This window comes from Pygocentrus nattereri, chromosome 18 (assembly GCF_015220715.1).
Source record: "Pygocentrus nattereri isolate fPygNat1 chromosome 18, fPygNat1.pri, whole genome shotgun sequence".
Taxonomy (NCBI): domain Eukaryota; kingdom Metazoa; phylum Chordata; class Actinopteri; order Characiformes; family Serrasalmidae; genus Pygocentrus; species Pygocentrus nattereri.
Genome location: NC_051228.1, coordinates 11380777 through 11405020, shown reverse-complemented (window position 1 = coordinate 11405020; position 24244 = coordinate 11380777). Strand labels below are relative to the sequence as shown.

General features: G+C 38.2%; 2 protein-coding genes across 6 annotated transcripts in view; one reads left to right on the top strand and one right to left on the bottom strand.

Annotated features, from left to right (window-relative positions):
• The first annotated feature begins 237 nt into the window (after positions 1-237).
• On the top strand, positions 238-16380 carry pargl (poly (ADP-ribose) glycohydrolase, like). 4 transcript variants are annotated; one of them, XM_037547650.1, is made up of 17 exons: positions 238-666; positions 3116-3189; positions 5091-5363; positions 6321-6407; positions 7830-7919; positions 8024-8095; positions 9441-9527; positions 9932-10092; positions 11928-12007; positions 12975-13047; positions 13129-13204; positions 13384-13531; positions 13655-13733; positions 14593-14701; positions 14791-14899; positions 14993-15121; positions 16004-16380. In XM_037547650.1, the coding sequence occupies exons 1-17, from the start codon at positions 594-596 to the stop codon at positions 16114-16116; spliced, it is 1833 nt and encodes a 610-aa protein (XP_037403547.1). In that variant the 5' UTR covers positions 238-593; the 3' UTR covers positions 16117-16380. The 4 variants fall into 4 exon arrangements, with proteins under 4 accessions (XP_037403547.1, XP_037403548.1, XP_037403549.1 ...); XM_037547651.1 differs by having other exon boundaries at positions 241-666; positions 3130-3189; XM_037547652.1 differs by having other exon boundaries at positions 241-666; positions 3127-3189.
• Positions 16381-18556: 2176 nt separating this feature from the next.
• The window catches only part of ogdhb (oxoglutarate dehydrogenase b), a 37987-nt gene continuing 32299 nt past the window's right edge, over positions 18557-24244 (bottom strand). For both annotated transcript variants that reach the window (XM_037547098.1, XM_037547097.1), the window contains exons 16-23: positions 24061-24188; positions 22888-23066; positions 22727-22798; positions 22453-22578; positions 21912-21984; positions 20161-20324; positions 19847-20001; positions 18557-19738 (exon numbers count right to left, since the gene is read on the bottom strand). In XM_037547098.1, the coding sequence (XP_037402995.1) occupies positions 19618-19738; positions 19847-20001; positions 20161-20324; positions 21912-21984; positions 22453-22578; positions 22727-22798; positions 22888-23066; positions 24061-24188 (1018 nt within the window). In that variant the 3' untranslated portion in view covers positions 18557-19617. The remainder of the gene's footprint in view (positions 19739-19846; positions 20002-20160; positions 20325-21911; positions 21985-22452; positions 22579-22726; positions 22799-22887; positions 23067-24060; positions 24189-24244) is intronic.

Below are 24244 nucleotides of genomic sequence, written 5' to 3'. Positions count from 1 at the left end.
CACAGACCTGAAAGGGTAGATTGAAGAAATCTGTAGCTAAGTGGCCAGTGAGAAGTAGGAGATGGGTGGCCAGTGAGTAGAAGCACAAGATGGGTATTTCTAATAAAGTGGCCAGTGAGTAGAAGCACAAGGTAGGTATTTCTAATAAAGTGGCCAGTGAGTAGAAGCACAAGGTAGGTATTTCTAATAAAGTGGCCAGTGAGTAGAAGCACAAGGTGGGTATTTCTAATAAAATGGCCAGTGAATTGAAGAACAAGGTGCTTCTAAGTGGCTGGTGACATGAACAATGGCTCCTCTGTTAAGAAATGATTTGAGTGGTGGCGCCATCTGTTGGTAGAAAGAATCAAATGCAACATGACTAGTCTACTTCAGGGTGACTCGCACAAGTTAGCCTAGAGCCTAAAAAAGGCTAGTTTCAAAATGAGCTAGCTTAAGAAGAAGAACAAGAAGAATGTGTACACGAGACTAAAGAGAGCATGTTCTAGGCTTTTCCAGTTCCTGTCCGGCGAGGTGTTTTCATGAGGAACAGCCCACCCTGTTTCTGAGTATAAACTCCTCACCTCACTCTTACTTTCACATTCGGTAAAACGTCTATGCTCCTCACTTCGTCTCCCGTCACTCTGCCGCGCAGATTGAGCCGCCGTGTCCACACACTCAGCCTAAACCGTGAGTAGCTGACGGGTCTCCGTGTTTTCTGGTCTCTTATTCTCGGTTAGACGCCTCTCTGTCCGAAGTCAAGCTAAAGTTGGAAAATCAGCGAGTCGCAGCATTTCTGCGAAATCGGAAATGTTTGACTGCGTCGTTGACGGTGTGAAACTTTGGCATTAATAACGTGTTGGCTAATAACTTACTTGTCTGTCTATATTACCTGTCTAATTACACTTAGGCTGTGCTCAAAACCACATACGCTTCTACATTAATAAACACGCCAGTATTTGTGGCGTTCTGCTGTTTACATTCATCATGTTAGTTTGTGGTTTTGGTCCTTCTTTGGGTATTTTGTCTTAAATAGTATGTCAAAGTAGAATATTGTAGTATCGCCATTAGTAGTGATATGAGTAGTGTATGCGGATTTGGACGCAGCCTTATATGCAGAGTTGAGATAAAGGGCAAACAAACTTCTTTCACTTTTGTTTTTATTCTGAGATACAGAATGTTAATATGTCAAAGTAGAAAGTTATCAGGCCACACTGGCTTACTGAGCAGCCAAAGGCCAGCAAAAAGGGTTTTATTAAAGTTTTTATTTCTGTTGTCTTTATCACCTATGTGTTGTTTAATGTTCCCCTGTGAAATTTGCATGGTTTCATGTTTCATTTACTTTGAGAGATTTTGTAGGGGGTTGACTGTATTAGTTTTAACAGTAGTGTCAACATGGGTACGGCATATTGAGCCAGTGGGTAAAATGAGCCGCGATTTTTATTTGGGCAACCATACACAAAAATGTCAATGCAACAACCTTATAACAGATTCAGGAGGAATCCTTCATTTCACTGTTCTGACTGAGATGAGCATGTGATGATGGTGGTGAGCTATCCAAAATTTTATACAATTTTTCTCATGCCAAGGGAAATTATAAAAGTTAAGATATTATCAGTCTTGCATAATAATAGAAATCAATAGGCCTCGGCTACTTTTAAATTGGATATGGGTTATTTTTATAGACATAAGTCCTGTTTCCCCATGCATGCCAGAAAAAGACTAGTTGAAGCAACTTTACTATCAGTGCTGGACTATGGTGACATTATCTATAAATATGCTCCATCCAGCTCTCTCAAATTACTGGACCCAGTGTATCACTCTGGAGATCCGTGCAGAACTCACCACTGTGAGCTGTATGCAAAAGTTGGTTTGCCCTCTTTAACGGTACGAAGGGAAACACACTGGTTGATTTTTATTTATAAGACACTCTCCGGTCATTTGCCAGAATACATCACTTCATTGATGATTACAAATAACAGTAATTATCAGACTCGCTCTAGTAATTGGATCAGCTGCCAGGTACCAAGAGTTTTTACTGAACTGGGAAAATCTGCTTTTAGTTACAGCACCAGCGTCACTACAGGACACACTAAAACTCAGCTCACTGGTGTCACTCATATCACACATATCAAACCACCTTCAGACAGCCTGTACCTGTTTTACTTAATCATATTTATTCGTAACTTTTATTTTTGTGTTAGTTCTCCTTAGTTTTTTTTATCTCTTTTTACTTATTTCCTCTCATTTTATTTTTAATAGTTTTTTTCATTACTTTTTAAATTTGTGATATTGTATTATTACCTTACTTCTTATTTTCTTATCATTTAAATCTCAAGTTCTATTTTTATCTACTTTTATCTTTTATTCACTGTTATTTTAAATTTTCTTTTAATTTAAAATGATGAAATGTAGTTATTATTTTCTTTGTCATGTCAATCCCTGTTTTTGTAAATGCTTGGCTACATTGAAAATGAGGGTTGCCCTCAATGTACTTCTCAAAATAAAGGTTGATTGATTGATTGATTGAAATGATAGTTTTACAGCAGTATTAGTGCATTTGTGGAGCAGTTTTTGCAAAATGGCTGCTGTGGGGTAAATTTTGCCACAGGTTTAGCTAATGGCTCAACTTACCCCAATGAAAATGTATAGTCTCTTAAATGCAACTAAGTAAAATAAATTAATGTATGTTGTACTGTAGTGATATTGCAGAAGTTTTATCATGCTAAGAAACTACAAGTATATAGCAAATAGAGGCTCAGCTCCGTTGAAAGATCTGAGAGCATTTGTGAAGTGTCAGAAAGGGAGTTTGTTCAGTCAGGCAAAAGATGACAGAATGAAACTAAAGAGATGCGTTGAGAAACTTGATCACATTCCCAGTACAGGTTTTTACAGACTAGCAAAGACTCATCAGATTTTTTATGGCAAAGTGAGGTGTGAACTTGCCAACCACATAAAGAGACTTCTCTGCTGAAAAAAATCATAGACACCAGTAAACAGTTCTCATGGCTCATGGTGGTGTCCAGTAGTCAGTGATCATATTCTGTGTTTTCCTGAAGTTTTGATATCACAGTGTAAAATATTGTAATGGTTCAACAGATGTTTGGTGATAGGTGTTTAATTCTAATTGTTCTAATAGTCTTTTTTCAGCAGGGTTGGCTAAGAGAAATGCCATTTACGTTCCTGAAAATTGGGAGGAGCAAGAACGAGCAGGTTCGCCAGTTAGTTCGTTTTCTTTTGAATTATGTCCATAAATTACATAAAAATCATCCTTCCCTAATTGGTACTACTTTGATTCATGTGAACTGGAGAGGAGAATTACTTCTTTATTATTTGGTTATTTGGTAGGTTATTTAAACCCCACAGGCTCAACTTTCCCCCTACTTGTGCTCAATTTACCCCTGGCTGGGGGCTTGTTGTGCCAAAGGACCAACGTTTATTTTATGGGTCATACTTCTAAAACTTTAATGGCTAAATATGCTTTTTTAGTTTCTATGGGTACACAACAACCCTACATAGCAACTGCTGTCTGGAATAAATACACATTTTCTTTTTGCTAAAGTCATGAATTATAAAAAGTGGCTTATCAGGTTTTCCTAGGGAGGCAATGATGTGGGAGTTGTGGGCCAGTGTCGATGGTTGATATTTGTCCGTTACATATCTGTTAATGCTGATACATAAACATATGCGTAAGTTTTGGCCCCCCATCAAATTAAGATTTTTGTCATTTTTTTCTAAGTGAAAATAAGTTTGCACATCATCTACAGGGAACACACTTAGATATGGCATTTGCCTTCAATTGCCTTCAGTGGACAGTTTCTATTTATTTGCATAGTTTAACAAATTGGAAAGAAGAAAAACATAAAATACATAGGGTGCCATAACCTTTGCACAGGCCAATGATTTATTTTATTTCCCATGTTAATTTTATCAAATAAACAGTACATGTGCAATAATTGGTAGAATTGATTCCCTGTATGTGTTGACTCATCAGAAATCAAGGGGGAAAAAAAGAACAATCAACAAACACTGAATGCGTTTACATGCACTCAATAATCTGATCGTAATGAGATTTCTGTAGTTATCTGATTACTCATGAAAACACCATACTCCAATCTAGAAATATGATTATGATATCCAATACAGAGAGCTGAATTTTAGCTCAGTAATCAGATTTATCTTACTCAGATTTCATGCAGCTTTCTCAGTCTGCGCATGCATGAAAACAGACAGCGGTACCAGAAATAAGCAAGCAGTGTGCTGCGAGATGGCAGCAAAAATGTTTGGAGCAACGCTGAACCCAAACATTAAATAAAGGATTTAAATATTCTTCATATTTTAGATGATGTATGTTCATATTTTCAGGTAAAGTGGTGTGATGTTTAAAAAAAGCTGCAGCATGAAGTTTGAGTCTTACATCACATTACATCACATCTGTGAGTTTATTGGCTGGTTGCAAAGCAGACAAACAGTAACTGCCTGATTCATATAGACTTTGAGTTTCCCCATTATCTTACTACTCAAGAGTATGTAAACATGTTGATCGGGTTACTGACAAAATCTGATTTTCTGCAGTTATTGGATTATTGAATGTATGTAAACTTCTTCTTCTTCTTCTTCTTTCGGCTGCTCCCTTTAGGGGTCGCCACAGTGGATCATCTGCCTCCATCTTGCCCTATCCATTTGCACTCATTGTAATTTGACCATGGTGCCCAAAATTGTGGATATGATAAGATGTAGATATTGAGAAATAAAACAATATTTTGTAGGCTTTAAAACCAGTAAAATGAATAAGTAAAATGAATTTCCAGTGTCCACGTCCAACAAGTACATCATCAAATATTGATTTGCTATTATCAGTCAAAACCTAAACATCTGTATGACACTGTTAATTTTTCTAACAATCATTTGCCACTACATATATGAATCTGAGATCATTGTGCATGCATGTTTTTTCATCTTATGTATTTCAGTTTGTGAAAGTGCTTTTGTGTAGTGATTTTAATTTGCTTCAGTACACCTGCACGTACACTTGTTTGTGAAGGTTTTCTTGATTGGTGAACACAACTGTTAGCCTTTGTTACAAAGAATCCTGTGATCCTCTTCCCTGATAGATGGCTCAAAGAAATAACAGTTCTCAAATGAGTGAATGCCTCAACCACATGGATTCCGCTGGTGAGGGTGGAGAGGGCTCCGGCAGAAGACCACCACAGGAGCCATCCACAAAACGCAGGCACAGTCAGTCTTCTAGTGCAGAAAACACAAGCTTCGACTTTGGGGAAAACCAGGAAGACACATATCCCATTGGACGACTGAAGAAAGATCCTGATTGCCACATGCAGCTGGATAGCTTGTCTGGCGGACCACATCACACTGTGCTTATCGATGTAAGTGCTCCCATATTTGGGCTTTTCTTAGCAAATGTTGTCATCACTGTGACACTGAAACCTAACTCTGTTATTATTGTTTTATTAACTCTTAAAAATACCAGCTCTCCTTTAATAATTAAAAGTGAACAACTTTTTTGTTTTTCTCCTGTAAAGTTACCTTTTTAGTGTCTATTAACATCATTACTCTGAATCACTTTTTTGGGATATAACAATTGCAGTTAACAATAAAATTATTTTGTCATTTTTATGCTTTGAAAGTAATTTTAAGTTTTGAGACATGTATTTAAGAAGTATTGAGTAATTCAGTGGCTACATAATTACTGAGTAAAGTGCCACGTATTAGTAAATTGCTGAATACTTCACATATGTGGGGCTCCTGAGCTCTGTGGCTATTGGTCCTATTGTCAATGCCATAGCCATCCATGGCCAGGAGTCCAAGACAGCATGTGGTTGGTAGGATGGCCCTTTCTTTCCAGTCATCACTCAGCATGATGTAAGCCAGTAAGGGCATCTGTTAACTCACATAAAAGAATTGGCAGTTAGTGTCCTTCTCCAAGCGTGTTGAGCTGTACAGTGACATCACATTAGTAGCAATTTGAAAAGATGCAGTGGTGCTTCAGAAGTCTTAGAGGGTGCACGTGCTAGTCTTCACCCTCTCAGCTTCATAGCATTGTGTGATTGGAGCAGAGCTAGCTAGAGAGTGAAAGACAAAACTGGGAACACAATTGGGTAAATAAATAAAAACTAATATGTAAGAGAAACTGTGGGCATATACGTGACTTTAGATGTGCCCTTTTAGAGCAATATTGCTAGGTTATGAATTTTTTCCTAAGCACATGAACATTACTGGCTAGTTCTAGTTTAGCACTCCTACAGGGAAATATGACCAATATGTCCAGAACACTGGAGAGCACTATAACTTTGGTCATCCATATAGGTCTTTTCTCTCAACAGACAAAGGAATTTTATGACAGAAAACTCACTCCATATAAGGGGCAACATGTTTGGGACAGCAACCATGTGAAATTGCCTCCAGGTCTCGTAAGTGTACAAGTTTTAACTCCTTTTGGGGCCAGTCTTTTACAGGGAACTGGTTTGTGTTAGATTTGCATGGTGTTGACGAAATACTAGTATCGTCACATTTAGTGGGATTTGCCATATATTGCAATATAGGACAAGACACTGATGAATTAATTATGTCACCTAATTAAAGAGAGGCCTGCATTATTTCAACTACATCTTAATTATGATTAGTTAGAGTACATGAATATGTGGACCTATCAGAACACACACAAACTCTTCTAAGGAACTATAATTGGTTAAGTTTCTCAGAGTAAACAGCTGAAGAAAACTTTGGGCCTATTTCAGCAACAAGTTAAGTTTTTTTCTTCGTCATAAATTCTACATCTGATTCTTGACATGTTCTTAAAACACATGTTTGTTCACATCTTTGTGCTCGACTGTGTGTATATTCTGTTTGAACAAATCCCAAATAGGAAAGCATTGGTCATTATTGAAGAAAGAAGAAATTTCGTCTTAAGAACAGTGCAGAGGTTGGCAACTCAAATGTTAAGAGTAGCCATTTTGTCCTTTCAGAAAAAATCAAACCACCTTGGGAGCCACAACACTTTATGCCCATTTTACCATCTTGGCTGAAAATATGTCTTAGTATGTGTTAGTGTGGTAGTACAGGCTAAAAATATACACACATACTTACTTTGCTCTGTTTTAAGCTTTAGCTCAGCTGTAGACACTTTTCTCACATCTCCAGCAGAAAACTTCTCCACAAAATTGCTTCTCCTTTGACTTTTCCCATTCTACCTTAAATGGTGCCTGAGGCACCAGAATGAAGCTGCTGCCCCATTTAAGGTGGAATGGAAAAGTTAGAGCTGGTGAACAAGAAGCTGACTACAGCCCTGCGACTTTTTAGTGTTTGACAGTTTCTCGTTGCAGATTAAATGTATCAGCAGAGCTTTATTTTACTGTAAATTACTTAGTAGTAATACTAAATTAGTTACTTTAGTAATACTAAATTACTACTGGATTATTTTATGTTTACCTAAAATTTTATTCTGCTGTGGAGCTGCAACAGGGCAGTGCAAGACTTAAGCGGTTTCCAGTGAGAGGTCTCTGGAGCCGCATGTTGCTGACTCCTGGGTTTGTAAATGAGACTCAATGTGATTGGTTGGGGAGCTCACTTGCATTTCAGCCTTCTGTCACATCAGTGTTGCAAAATCCAGCATTATGATAACAATTAACAAACAATATACTATAATTTTACGGAGCCCTGCTGGTGACATCCCATATAAATAAAAATAATGCATGGCCACTGCTTAGTAAGGCATGGGAACGACTTAATTATCTTGTTCTATTAAGTCATGGCCACACATTATTTTTATGTATAAAGGATGTCACCAGAGGGGCTCTGTATACTGTAGTATTCATAATGTGTTTCTTTTATAGCCAAAGAGTAATGCTGAGGCTCGCTGGAGAGCCGTACAGAGAGCGCTACACAACCTCACAATGAGCAAGCCTTCAGTAGGAGATGTAGAGGTATGACACTATACTTTTATTTAGCAGTAGTTCACCTTACTGTAATGACTTCTGTGTTGAAACCAAAGCAGATTCTGTTAAAGGATTCTTCTCTGTTATTTCAGATGGCCATTAAGTCATACAATCACTCTCACCAAATGCAATGGCCTTTCGATTCCCTTTATACCTACTTTAAGGTCAGTTCTTCAGCATGCAAGAACCCACAGAAATGTTTTTGTTTGTATATTAGTAAGTGCTTTGTGCTGTGCAAAAGTCAGAGACCCCCTCCATTCATTTATGTAATTTCCAGTCAGAATAGCCATTATGTGCAAATTGCTCAGGAAATATTTTAGAGAACAGAAATCTGAAAGTCCACTTGCATACGGAAGTCAAAGGAAAAGAAGAGTTCAAAAAATGATTAAAAGATGTAGAGAAATGTAGAGAGATGTAGAGACTCCTAAACAACTGTGCAAGACCTGGTAGACCCAACAAAACTGTTCCCATCAGATTCTCAAGAGAAGAGAAAATCAACTGTCCAGACTTCAGCATTGCTGAATGTGTTTGGGATGACTTGGAAAATATGAAGTAGAAAGTGCAACCAACTTCTAAGACTGAACTTTAGAGGTGTAGACAAACATCCCTGCAGATTTCTTTGAAAAACTGAAAGCAACTTTCCAGAAAAGAATGGAAGCTCAGGTAAAGGATGGACACGCCAAATACTGAAAAATCTGGTTTCTGTTATATATACAGTACTGTGCAAAAGTTTTAGGTAGCTTAGAAAAACACTATTAATATTAAATATTAAAATATTAAAATAATTACAAAAATGATAAGCAGCGGGTTTCGTCACTGTTTCTTATTTCCAAAAATCTCGTCATGGCAGCCCAGTGTTGTTCATAGCCATCATTCAATTGTTCTTTAAATTAGCTTACAAGATATCATCTATATATAAAAAAGAAACGAAATTTATGTTACTTTACTTTGTATTTATGCTTATTTTCATTTATTCTAATAATATTTGGTGACTTACAAGCAAAACACACTTATTGCCAAAGACATTTAGAACATTTTCACAGTACTGTATGCTTTCTGCTTTTTTCTGATAAATATCTTGTACTAAATGGCCAGTTTGACTGGAAATGAAGCAAATAAAGGGTGGTCTCTGGCTTTTCCACAATACTGTGCACCTTGAATATACTGGCTATTTTATTAGGAACACCTACCATATAGGTGCACATTATAGATTTACAGTTACTGATTGTAGCCCACCTACTGCTGCATAATTTATCAGCCCCACACTACTAGAAAGAGCCTACCATACAACCACCACTAACCAGATATTATTTAGGTGGTGGACCATTCACCATTCATAATCTCATGATAGTGTGTGTTGCACTGGTACAAGTGTATCACGCACTGCAATGAAATGGCCAGTGATTGAAGGTACAACACAGATGAACATAAAAAAACAAACAAAAAAAAAAAAAACAGGCAACTCTGCATCAACAATAAAGTTTGCTTATGCCTGAATTTGTCCATCAGTGTCTAAACAAAAAGGAGAAAAATTTTTCCAGTGTGATCTCCAAAATGGCCAGTCTGGCATTGCAGCTACCGGATCTCATCAAACATGTAAGAGCTGAATTTTGTTCATGCTTTTTAAAAAACATTATTAATGAATGAATATTGATTAATGAAAACATTTTCTTCAGTTACATTAAGGCTTTTAGATGTAGCAGGTTGTATAGCACAGTGGGAAACTTCACTGCCCTCCACATGGCACACTAGCGTTTTGTTTCCCTGCATGGGAAGACACCCCCAGCTATACCAATAAGAGTCCTTGGGCAAATCTCCTAACACTACATTTGGTTACCTCTGTAATGTGATTAGATTGTAAATGGCTCTGGATAAGCACATGTGCCAAGTGCATTCATGTAAACTGTCCCAAAAAGGCAAGCCTGACAAACAAAGTGATTTATTTGTTTATTTATTTTGTCCAGTTAGTTTGATCTGTAATATGCTTTGCTTCTGCACAGCCCATTCCTATGCTGAAGCAGCACCGCAGCCATGCCATAACAATGTCCCAGGTACAGATCTCCTGTTTGTTGGCCAACGCCTTCTTCTGCACCTTCCCCCATCGCAACGCCACTAAGCCTGGCAGTGAATATTCCAATTACCCCACTATCAACTTCAGCAGGTATGACTCCAGACTGTTCTTACGACACTTCATACATATAGCATAATATACAGCAGGGAGTTTTTTTAGTGTACAGTTGTTTGCTAATGTTTGAACACCCCCAGTGACATTATTTGTTAATTTTCTAAGTAAAATAAGTTCATTTCCTCTACAAAAAACAAACTTAGATATGGCTTTTTTATGCTAAAAAGTTTCACAATTTATTTTTCATTTTAATTTTGTTTTTGTGTTAATATTTCAGCAAATAATAAAGAAAATTACAATTGAGCAAGTAACCACCACCTGTGCATTAAATTGTGCATCTGTCAGAGGGTGTGTGAACTTTCACTTAGAAAATGAACACGCGCACACACACACACACACACACACACACACACACACACACACACACACACACACACACACATATATATATATATATATATATATATATATATATATATATATATATATATATATATATATGAGGTCCAGTCGGCATGAGATGAGTTTGTTGGCACTTGTGTTTTTATTTGCTTTAAACTGATATGAGACTCAGAAAAACACATCCTTCACATGTCCTTATAAAGGAAGCGGCGAGAGGAAGACGTCGTGCTCTGAGACACAGAAGCTGGACGCCCGTCCCACCGCCGTCTTTTAAAGCTCAGAGCATAAACTTCGTCTCCTCTGCAGAGCAGTTTCTGCTCCGCCATGTCGAACGGTATAAACCTTTCGCTGTGACGCGAGGCGCTTGCGCAGAACGTACTTGCACGATTGGAATGTAACGGGTTCCAGGAGTTTACACGGATATTATTCATCTATTTAACGGATTATTTAGAGGTTTACCCACCTCAAAAATAGAAATTGTAATGGCCTCAATCGAACTAGACTATTCCGATTGAGGTATTTACATGGACGTATTCTATTCCGATTGAGCTATTAGTCGGATTATTAACGGATTATTAGGCTGCATGTAAACGTTTACATGCTGTTTACAATGCTGTAGCACTGTGGTATGACACTACTTGTCTTTAATGAAGTCCAGCTTTGTGTAATTAATTTTTGTTTGCGTAGTACTGTGAAGTCCTATAGTCTGTGACTGAATACAACTTCAGCACAATTGAAGTTGTATTTAGTTTTTATTTTCTTTTGTTACACATATCTGAACTGAGACACAGTAGTATGTGACTACATGTCATATTTAAGACTACAGCTCCCTAATCTATTACAAATCCAATTTTGTGTTTTGTAGGTTCAGTATTACTGTCTAGTATGTGAGTGAATAAAACTCCCTTACAGTTTTCTCTTGTCCCAGCAGTTTGTAACATAAGTACATTTAGCATAAAATGTGTTCACCATTTTAATTGTAACATTTCACTTAAAAATCCTTATTTTCTATAACATTTACACATAAAAAAAGCGATTAATTGTGATTACATTTTTTAATTGTTTGACTGCCCTAATGTGTGTGTGTGTGTGTGTGTGTGTATGAGAGCTGTCCTTGATTATGGAATGCAAAATATGAAATGTTGCTTAGGGACGCCATGCAGTCATTTTTTCAAAAGCTTGGGCTGATTTTGACTTTGATTATATAAAATATATTCATGATGTGTGGAAATAGTAGTGGCATAAGCTCACAGCCCAGTGTCATGAGATCATTCATCATGTCCTGCTAACCCCCTTGAACATTGTGGGAACAAAGGGAGACTTTGCTAACATTCCACCCAACAAACCCTTTAGATTAGAAGCACCCAAATGTTTAGCCATTAAAATAAATGTACACTGTAGCTTTCTACACATTTTTCATTTTATTAGGCCTCATCCTTTTTTTGAATTTCTTTCATGTATTTTCACAGCCTGTTTGGTAACACATGCAAGCGGAAGACAGAGAAGCTGAGATGCCTTTTCCATTACTTCAGCACTGTAACTGAAGAAGGTAATGAGCCCAACAGAGTCGCACTAGTTAGGACAGCTACTTTTTGCTCCTAAACATCCTTTTAGTAATAAGGTAACATATTGACATTGAGTCCCTCTCTATGAAACCGTTTTCGACATAGCCAGTTATATGCAATATGTGGCCAAAAGTATGTGGTACACCTGACCTTCACACATATATTATCTCAATGGACCTCCCATTCCAAAACAAGGGGCATTAATGTGGAGTGGGCCCCTTTAACAGCCTCCACTCTCATCGCAAGGTTTTCCACAAGGGTGTCTCTGAAAATTTGTGCCCATTCAGTCAAAAGAGCAGAGCGTTTGTGAGGTCAGGTACTGATGTTGGATGAGAAGGCCTGGCTCGCAACCAACATTCCCAGTTCATTACAAAGGTGTTCAGTAGGGTTGAGGTTAGAGCTCTGTGCAGGACAATTCCTTAAACCATCTTTTTTGATGTCGCTTTGTGCACAGGGATATGTGTTCCCCAAAATGTTGCCACAAAGTTAGAAACATATACGTAGTTGTCTAAAATGTCTTTGGATACAGTAGCATTAACTTTAACTTTCACTAGTCCAAGAGAAGGACCCAAACCCTGAAAAAACAGGCTCAGACAATTATCCCTCCTCCACCAAACTTTGCTTACTTATGCATCCTGCTAGGTAGCTTTCTCCTGGCATCTGCCAAAGCCAGATTTGTCTAGCAGTGCCACATTTAAAGTCACTGACCCATTCTATTGCTAGTGTTTGTCTAAATACATTGCATGCCATTGTGCTTGATTGTATATACCTGTTAGCAACGAGTGTGGCTGAAACACAGTCAGTATAATATAAAGTCAAAAATGAGATCAGGGTCGGACATTCTGTCTAATAAACGAAGGTTTACATATCTGAGTTGATGATGGTTATATCTTTTTGAAGATTATTAATAGTTACTATTTTTGTGTACTGTCATACTCTATTGTGTAATAGGCACAAAACCTGATGGACTAGTCACTTTTGAAAGAATCTGCATTCCACTAAATGAGCTCCCCACCTGGAAAGAGTAAGTGACTTTTGCTTTTGTTAGTGAAGCAAACGCAGACACTAACAAAGCTGAGTGTTAACTCTAAATCTGTTGACGTAGGCAACAAGAGACTCTGTCCAACCTTCATGTCACTGCCAATGGCACCATTGAGAAAGAAGGTAGTGGTATGCTACAGGTTAGTCTTTGCATTCTTTCACTTTTCATTTTGCTTCACAGACACAGGCTGTGGACTATGAAGATTGTATTGAAGGGTTAGTGGGTCTGAATGAACTGGTTGCTTGCTTACTAACCTGTGAAACCAGTATATTTCACCCTGTACACCAGACCATCCTTTGTTTTTTCATTGTTGGACAGGTGGATTTTGCCAGCAAGTTTGTAGGTGGAGGGGTGCTGGGGAGAGGACTGGTCCAAGAAGAGATCCGCTTCCTTCTGAGCCCAGAGCTGATCGTGGCCAGGCTCTTCACTGAGAAACTGGCTGAAAATGAGTGCCTGAAGATCACAGGTAGTAGGCCAGGCTGCTTAAAAGATTTAAAAATGCCTTATTGAACTATTAGCTTTCATTTGTGAAGTTGAAATCATGGTCAGTATACATTTCCCTTATATGGATTCTGACTTTATTCCTCAGGAGTTCAGACATACAGTGTTTGTTCTGGCTATAGTGATTCCTTCGAATGGCTCTGTCCACATAAAGATGACACTGAGAGGTAAAGAAGCATTATAGTGCTTTCAACAGCTATAAGGAGTTCACTCTTAACAAAAAGTGTTCTAAGTCAAAACTTTAGTTTTCAAGACCCATCCATCCATCCATCCATCCATTTTCTAAGCTGCTTCTCTGTCAGGGTCGCATAGATTTTAAGACCTCATTCTTCAATTGTGCTGTGTTCAGCTGTTTTTTGCTTGACATTTTCCTCGACATTTTCCTCAATATCACTCATAACAACATTATAATAAGGGTAGTAGTGGGCAATACTGGCCAAAAATTCATGGTATAGTATAAATTTTTTATGTCTTGTATATCGCTGCTGTTGGCCCAAAACCTTGTGGTAACTTTACAGAAGGAAAAAACATACTTTGCTTTTAATGTAAGTCAGTGGAACCAGACATCCAATCATCTTGAAATTTACTCACAATATAAAGGACAGTAGATATTTTCAAATTATGTCAAGAACTGAAAAACAACAAAAATGGATATATGAGGTTTTGGTCCAACAGCAGCGATATATGCAGTATATATTTATTAAATAAAGCTATTTTAGATGCTTAAGTAAACCTATTCTTGTAGATTAACCTTTTTTATTCTGGAATGGCACTTCACTTCTAATAACAACCAAAGTAAATCTAAAATAATTTTATTGCAAAAATAGTAAAAACAACAATAGCCAGACCCCAAGACCACAGTGTATTTAGCTGTTAGGCAAAAGGACAATCCAGAGAGGATGGCAGTTTGTTCCAAATTTACAAAATGAGACATCCCTTTCTGCTAAACAGGATAACATCAGCGTTGTTTGGCCTGTTTGTACATTGCTGGTCTACTAAACCAGGAACAAACTGTTTCTGTTACAGAGATGAGTGGAAAAGGCGGTACTGTCAGATTGTTGCCCTCGATGCTTTGAGCTTCAAGGACCCCAGGGAACAGTACACTGAGCAAAACTTAAAGCGAGAGCTCAACAAGGTCACTGTCTCTCTGGAACATTGATGCAATGAAGTTTATGGATGTAAACATTAAACGTTTTATTTGATGAGCTGATTTTCCATTTTTAGGCCTATGTTGGCTTCAGGGGGGATCCTAATATTCCTTCTGACTACACTCCTGCCATCGCAACTGGAAACTGGGGATGTGGGGCTTTTAACGGTGATCCAAGGCTTAAAGGTAACTGATGTCATATGGAACATCTGTAAATGTGCTTAAATGGAATTCTGACCAAATGTATATGTAAACTAAATATCTCTCATCATTTAAAAGCTCTCATTCAGATGATGGCTGCAGCTGTGGCTAAACGAGATTTGGCGTTCTTCACCTTTCGGAACAAGAATCAAGCACAGGAATTGCAGAAAATGCATAAATTACTGAAGGCTCACCAAGTCACCGTGGGTTAGTACCAGATTAGCCTCACTCTGTACTTTTTGGTGGGCTCAGGAATAATTTGATGAGCTCTGCTCTGATTTGCTGGTTTACAGCAAGACACTGCAATGGCCCACATATGTTGAAATAGAATTAGGCAGGAAAATAAATGAACCTCTGTGTAAATATGCTAGGTCATCATACTGTTTATTTAGTTATGCTAGTTACTTGGAGCTTGTTAGTAACTATTGTTACCTGTACTAGTTACTTGCTTTCAATACTGACAACAACACAAATTAAAGTTGTTAGCTCACATTGAAAGTTTCAATTTAAGACAATCTGGCTTCAGCTGTCAAAAAGTGGATAAAATCACACGGCATGGCAAGCTGCTTAGTTGCAGTTGGAGTTGTGATACTAATAAAGTTGAAACTGCCCCTCTGTTTCTTCAGCATCACACACTGAGAAAAGCCAGCCCGATGTTGTTCAAGGTTTGAGAAATTGTCAAGAGTGAAAGTGCAAACTAACAACTTTTCCAGCTTGTTTTGAAATCTTTCAATTACACCTGAAAGGGGATTTTACAAGATTACAAAATAATTCAGAGGGCATCGGTGTGAAGTGCGCTACAGAGTCAGAACTGTTCACTGTTTTAGTACTTGGAACCAGATGTTCGAAGCATTTAATGACTACATTTCTACAAAGCTACATTTCTATATTACACAAAATGGTTTTTGAGTCTAGACAATTACATAGCAGGCCTATTTTGCTTATGTAGGATTTGCATACTTTGCTTATTCAACTATGCCAATGAAAATAGTTTCCCATTCTATGGCACCTTTAAGTTCCACATGAACTTACAACAGTGTTTTGGTGTTGCTGTATTGCCGCAGCTGATGAGTGTCCTTCCTTCCACAGGCCAGTTATACTTGCTGCTGAAGAAGTACTGTGATGACTACAGTCATTACCAGCATAAGAAGAATGTCTTTGAGTTTGTCAGAGAAATGGCCAGTCCATCTAGTCAACTGTGAAGTGGAAACAAACACAGTACTTGAGAGCAACACTGAGAGGAATAGTGTGACTCCCTCATCATATAACGAAAAAACTGTAATGAAAAAATTGAATGAATTTTTGGGTTGAGGGTTTACATTTATCTGCAATAGAAACTTCACTGAAATTTCAGCGCCTGACGTGTTGCACTTTATATACTGATTTTAATAGGGTGCATATTTCTTTTCCTGTGATCTTATCATAATGCATTTTTGTAAATAATAAATAAATGATAAATAATAAAATGTGGGCATGGTGTTTTTATGAGAATAATATTTTTATTTGCATTATGTTTCAATAAATTTTCATGCATCTAGTGTTTTAAATCTGTGATGCATGCAATCTATGACTGAGCCAGAATTGCTGGGGCAGAGTGGATGAGGGCACCTAGTGCCAATGGAAACCATAAGGTCGTAAGCATAACAGTGAAAATTAAGATGAAGTCTACAAATTATCTGACCGAGGAGAAAAATGTATATAAAGAATATTAGAGGACCAAGGACAGAACCCTGGGGCACCCCTGAGCATCAAGGGTAGTGTTTACTTATACAGATAAACTGCTGCCTGCTTATAAGATATATCCGATTGATGAAAAGAAGCATGTCATGCATAAAAGCATCAAAAACCTAAACTGAGGTCAAAGAGGGTGAACGTTGATAAGAAATACGGAAACAAGTATCAGCATAGATCAATGACTCTTAGGACTGCAGATTCAGTACAGTGTAGGGTGTGAACGCCAAATTAAAAGGGCTCATAGAGAGTATTTCTAGCACAAGTCTGCAACTCTTTTAATCACATAAGCTAAAAAATGGGAGGTTGGAGCTAGTCTATAATTAGAGAGGAAGAGAGTGAGAGGGAGGAAGTATCTAAGCCAGGCTTCTAAAGAACAGATGTGCAGCCATTTTGAGGGAAGTAGTACCTGAAGATAAGCATGCATTCATCAAATGAGCAATAGAAGAGGAAATAGCAGAGAAGAGCAGTGAGAACAGGGTCAGGCTAACAATAAGAGACAGAGGAGTGGAAGATGATGTCCGAGACTATAGATAAATAAACGGAGGTGAAGGCAGACAGGTTATACGAGAGACCAAAAACCCAGAAAGGCCTGATTACTGGTCACAGGAGATGGGAGTAGATGAAACAGGAGCCTGTGTAAGTTTGTTTATTCTCCTAAACAGAGTTTTTGGCCAAGAACTACCATCATTCAGGGTGGCTGAACAGTAGAACAGTCTGGACATCCTTAGTAGCATGCTCAGTAAAGAGTAAAGAATGAGTAGCAAGGCCAGATTTCCCTTTGGGTTATTATTGGGTCTTATTTCTGAGCTCTGGGGTGATCTATGGGGAAGTGAGAGTAGCAGTGACCTCTTTAGTTTTTAAAGGGGGAATAGATGATAAGTACAACCCTCTGAGTTATTTTAACTGTATGTTTGGGTTTGTTTTCTATGGCTCAGCCTTCTTGGCTGGTGAGTTTAAATTCTCTAATACAACTGGTGGAACATCTAACAACTAATTAGGGTCAAAACATCAATGTCTACTCTGGGCCCAAGCTCATTAAAGATGGACTGAGGTGATGTGGAAAAATGTCCTGCAGTCTGATGAATCAAAATTTTAAATTCTTTTTGAAAATCATAAACTCTGCATCCTCTGGACAAAAGAGGAGAGGGAGCGTCCAGTTTATCAGCACACAATTCAGCCAGCTTCTGTGAGGTGGGTGACTTGTGTCTGTGAAGGCACCATTAATGCTGAATGATATATGCATGTTTTGGCAACATATGCTGCCATTCAGACATCTTTTTCAGGGAAGGCCTTGATTATTTCAGCAAGACGTAACAAAAATAAAATAAAAACCATATTCTGCATGTAAAACTGGCTTGCCTACAGTGCAGACCTGTCACCCATTCAAAACATTTGGTGGATTGTGAAACAAAAAATATGACAAAGCAGACCCCAACCTGTTGAAGAGCTGAAATCAAACAAAAACGAGAAAACACCCCACTATCTAACTACAGCAGTTGGTCTCCTCAGTTCCCAAACGCTTACAGAGTGTTGTTAAAAGAGGAGGTGATGCAGCACAGTGGTAAACATGACCCCGTCCCAATTTTTTTTGGAACATGTTATTGGCATCAAATAAAAAAATGGACATATATTTTTCTAAAAACAATGAAAATTCTCAGTTTCAATATTTGATAAGTTGTCTTTTGTACTATTTTCAGTTAAATGTATGTTTTAAAATGATGTGCATTGCGTTTTTATTTACATTTATTTACATATTTGCGCTGCATCCCAACTTTGAGTTTGTACATTAAATAAGAAAATACATTTCTAAATACTTGTATTACCTCACTGTATAAAACAAAGTATCATTATAATATGAAACCATGACCTCACATTTTAGGGAAAAAAAATTAGGCCAAACAACCTCAATAAAAGAGGTTCACCTTTATTAAATGAAGGATTATAATAGTTGGAATGAACATACAATAAAATATGGAATGAAAATAAATAAAAATCCATTTCATTTCATACATTAACTTACAAGAGGATAAAATATATGCCATCTTTGCTCGAGTGGTGTCCTGAATGCCTTTTTACATATTGGCACTGAAGAATGATGCAATCAGAAGGACATGGATGGCAGAAGATGAGATGGTTGACCTGCTTGTCCTTTCCTACTCTGAAAAGCTGGAACTGCTAAGTATGCACAAGGATCAGTTTTCCACACCACGGACCTGCTGGGCAAACTGGCCTTGTTTACATTCAAAAACAGTGAAGCTAATTTAAAACTGCTCAAACAAGCAAGCACAAAATGTTCCATTTGCAATCAGGTAAAACACTGTGCATTTCTTTAAACCAACTCAAAAAAATCTGGGCAGTCCACTGTGCATTAATCCAGGAAGATATCCAGGCTAGAGAACGAGATTGTGCGTTCAATGCGGTTTGTAAATCTTTAGGTGTTGCACTTTTGATTTATAAGCAATGATTAAAAAAAGACCATGAAGTAGAGAATGCATAACTGAACAGGGTGTGCTGTCAGATGAACAAAGGGAGAGTAAACAAGGTTAGCTGATAGCATTAACTGTGTTGCATGTCCTATTTGGAACTCACCAGCAGAAAAGACTGCAGTAAGTAATGCATGCAGTCAGTCTCCAGCCCCTCAAAGTATTTGCAGAATGCTACCAAATACTTTCAACTCAGCCAACAGGTTGTGCTTTGATGAATGAAAGTTTTGACTTTTGCACTTACATAAGGCTTAGCAGTAGGCCTTATGTTAAACTCAAAAAGAAAAGCAATTATTACTGTCTCTAATGCTCCAGGTGTGAGGCAATAAAGAGTCAGTGCCAGTGCCATGGCTGGGCAACAATTTGATCCTGCCAGTGACCCTCTGTGTTCTGGTCAGTGCATTTAGTGGATATGCAGGGATGAAAGGACGGCACTTGGCCAACAGTCAGTGGGGTAGGGTTAAGGGCAGTGAAGAAGAGAGGCATTTATGGCTGGTCTTGGAAGGCGTCCAGGTTGAAGGCCTTGTCCAGGAAACGCTCTAGCTCGAGGAGATGGGCCTTCTTGTTCCCAGTGGCAGGGGCAGCAGCTGGCTCACGCCCAGCGTAACTGTGAAAAAGAGCAACACCCATTTAAACGCAAATTAAATTTTCATCAATGGGAATTCAGGAAACATACAAAAGGACAAAGTGGTGTACACTTCTAATGAAGTCTCACCGGACAGGATGAGCGCGGCCAATAGTGGTGCAGATGCGTGGCTTGATGTAGTCATAGTAGCCCTGGTTCTTGTGCTCCTCCTGGCACCAAATCACCTCAGCCTCTGGGTATTTATCAATTTCTGCCTTCACCAGGTCAAACGGGAATGGAGAAAGCTGCGGAACAATCCACACTGGTTAGGTTGGATTGTTTCTTTTTCAGATTTTTGTTTTCTTCAACTTTTCTCTGATTCATGCCCCAGGCAGTAAAAAACAGAACACCATGGTTCTGGAACCTTGTTTCCTCACACGTGTGAATATGAATGACTGTGGTACCTGTTCAAAGCGGGCAATAGCCACAGTATCCTCCATTCCTTTGCTCTTGCGCTCTTTGGTTAGGTCATAGTAAACCTTTCCTGTGCAGAAGATGATGCGTTTCACTCCAGCTGGATTCTGGGATGCTGTGCCCTCCTCTGGGATCAAACGCTTAAAGTGCGTGCCTGAATACACGATTTTAACATATTCAGTAATTGTGACTTGTTTTGTAAGAAAATTGTAACTAAATTCTGAGTGACATTGTGACCAGCTATAAATTCCTAGTAATTAAAATTTATAGTTAATGCACATCCACAGCATACACACTGTCAAAAAACACTCATAGAACTTTCAACTCGGGCTGGGCGATACAGACATAAAATATAATGTCCAATAAATCTGCGGGATATTATGATAACTATATGAGAACCAATAAATTATTGTACATTTGTAAGTACATTTTTTTACTAACTGCAGAAACACCATTCCCTTTTGTGCAAAATAAACAAAGCCCAGCACAAGGAAACACTTGTTGGGCTTCTAAAGCTACATTTCCACCAATCTAAGTCACTTTGGCACTGTGTGTGAGGTAATTTGATCCATTATGCCACTGCAGACATTAACAATGTGTTAATAACAGAAACTCATATTGTGATAACAATAAAAATATGATTTGGCCAGTGCACTTGGCCCCCTTTTCAATATGTCTGACTTGGGCTCTGTTCACACTTGCCATTAAAATTAGATTATTCAGATTCAGATTCAGATTCCTTTATTGATCCCAAGGGGAAATTGCAGTTGTTACAGTTGCAGCCATTTATGTAAAAATAAACACTTTACTAATAATTCAAGACAATATAGAGAAATCTACAGTATGTACACAAGATTTAAGTACTTATGAATATAGTAAGGTGGCGGTGATTGTGATAGTAATATGAAACATCAGGTATAAAGAGGTTACAATTATTTAAATTATTTAAATTAGTTAGTGTCCTTCTGAGTTATTGCACACACAGTTGTTATTATTGCACATATGAACAGTTTTGTATTGAGTTTGGTGATTGTGTGTTTAGTGCTCAGTGTAAAAAGGGCATTTGGATTGTAGCCTGATAAGACTTTAACCACATGCATTTACACTTGGTAGTCAAATGCATATGTGGTCCGTTAGTTAGCTGGATTGCATTAAAACGTAACTGTAGTGACTGTAGTTATTAATGTGCTTTCTTTTAACAAGCTTTGGCCACTAAAGGCCAAAAATATTTATGCTGCGTGTGTCAGATTTTAAGTGACTATGTCTGTCTGTCTGCCCTGCAATGGACAGGCAACCTGCCCAGGGTGCATCCTGCCTTCTGCCCGATGACAGCTTAGATATCCAGCGTCCCCCCTGCGACCCTGAGGGAGAAGCGGCTTAGAAAATGTGTGTGTGTGTCAGATTTTAAATGATTTTGAAATGTTAATGTGTGTTTTGTTTGGTTTTATAGATATCTGGAAGTCTTGTCTTGACTAAAAACTGCCCAGGGTTGTTGCCAAGATGGCTGCAAAGTGGACAGACTTTCCTATTAGGATTCTGATTAAACTCATGTCATTTGCTGAACTGAAGGAGCAGGGATGCCTCTGTTCTGGTCCAATGAAAATATCTTATTTTAAAACTGCATAGATTAGATGTGTACTGCTGAGTCTAACAAGAAGCACAGTTCGTTTACATCCGAAGAGGATTAATGTTTCAGCAGCAAAAACAATGATAAAGTTTAAGGTATACTGAAAGCACTCACCAGGTAACATGTCATCAAAGCTGGATTTGGCCTCTGGGTGACGTAACAGTGACTTAGGAGTGAAGATGATAAGCTGCAGGTGAGAGACAGCTTATCAGATAAATTTTAAAACACATTTACAATCAGATAGCAAAGAACGGGAAGCAGTTGTAAAACTTGAATAGCTTGGCTAAAAAAGAATTTAAAATATTTATGTTTGTTATCGTCATACCCTTTATTTTACCTACTGATCTTACTGCCTCAGACGATGTCAGTGTCTTTTAGTTTTAATTATTCAATTATTGAAATTGTAATTTCTATTACAGTTATGCTAACTTAATTCAAATAATACTGATTAATTTCATGTAAAGGCTTCTTCATTTTTATTATGAACTGTTCACATAGGTAACTGATCAGTTCATCAATAACAGACCAATTCTGGCAAAATGTGAGGAGTTTGTATTTCTGTTCTTGGCAACAAACGTGTGAACAACAAAAAACCTGTTAATATTTTCCTTTAAATGTTGAACAAAGTGTGAATATTGCTAGTGAACTGGCTTACAGGCTTGCGAAAGGGCTGAAGGATCTGCCTCCTTAGCACATGAAAGTAGTTGGCGGGAGTGGAACAGTTCACCACAATCCAGTTACAGTCATATAGCTGCTGCATTGCAAAGTCATCTGTTATTTTCTGAAACAGACAAAAAGAGGGGGGTTGAGAGGTGCTTCAGGCATCAACAACTTACAGCTCTCCAGATTCACTGCAGCATATTTGTACTTTATATAGGAGCAATATATTTGTTCTACACTAAATCAAAAGCAGACCACACTGAACTTACAGGGAAAATGTCTGGGTCATCCTTACACATTTGCAGAAAGCGCTCTGGACGTGCTGATGAGTGCTCAGGACCCTGAAAACAACAGGACAACTTAAGAAGAGAAAAGGGAGAGAAAGACTCAAGGCATTTAGGGCAAAGAGTCAGGGAGAAAAGGAACCTACCATTCCCTCCATGCCATGGGGGAGCAGCAGGACGATGCCGTTCTGGCGCACCCACTTGGCCTGGCCAGCACAGATGAACTGGTCGATGATGCACTGGGCGGTATTGTGGAAATCTCCGAACTGTGCCTCCCAAAGCACCAGCGCATTAGGGCTAGCCATCGCAAAGCCCAGCTCAAAGCCTAAATATGGTAGTTAGTTAAGTTCAAGTAAATTAAGGCTAAGATGGCTATTAATGATTGAAAAGTTGCGTTGCTCACATACACATGCCCCACTTTGAGGTTTAGCAACAGTTTTGATTTGTTTAGCCTGTCTGATCACTTGTTGGAAAATCGATAATTTGTCATAGTTTTAAACAACAATGCAATATGCCACATGAGAGTACAAACAAGTCTTTGGCTTTCTGACCAAGCTCTGGAGTGATCAGAGGCCTTCCAAAACCTTCAAACATTTGATTTTTACAACACATTCAAGGGTCCTGTAGTCTGAGATGGCAAGTGGTGCAACAAATGATTCAGCCAATAAGAAATATCAAGTCACTCTGCTTATAATTTCAAGCTGACAGATTGAAGTAAAATGTTTCTCCAGCTCTTGCTGCAGAATTACAATCATACCTGTGTTTCCACATGTTATCTAGCTATGTTTGTTGTGCGTGCATGGTATTTATTTGTGTATTACAAACAAAGCCGGTTCAGTTCAAGCTTTTTTTTACATTACACAACAACAGACAGTTGGCATTTGGGAGTTTTTGCAGCAGAGATAAGTAATGTGCAATACACCCTCTTTATAATGTGGCATTTAGTTTCACAATACAACCAGAATGTTTTTTTTTTACATTCATAGCTAACACTTTTAGGAACGTCATGGACTAAACAAAGTTATAGAAACGATTCCAGTTATCAGCACAAAATCTAACGGTATTTGAATCACAGAGCATGTAGTCTTGTGACCCTGGTACTGAAGAAAAAAAAAGAATTACACATGTTGCATATTGTGACCCTCCTAACGTCTATTTTGCAAGCCCTTATGACAAAATAAGAAATTCTGTGAAAAACTGACATTGAGAGGGAGATGCTCTTCTTTGTCACAATATGTTAGGATCTTATAATTTGCCAAGTGTACACCTGGATACACCACAGTAATTTCAAGTGGAGTAATGAAAGACAGATATTTTACCTAATACTCCATACTCAGACAGGGAGCTGTTGCACACAGTGTATGGTGCCTGGTTCGGGTCGATGTAGTTCATAGGAATGCAAGTCCTCTTGTCCACATTCTGATCATGCAGTACATGGTGGCGGTGGCTGTGGAAAGGAGAGTGGGTCTATTAGAGACATAGTAAGCACTTTCATATGTTTTG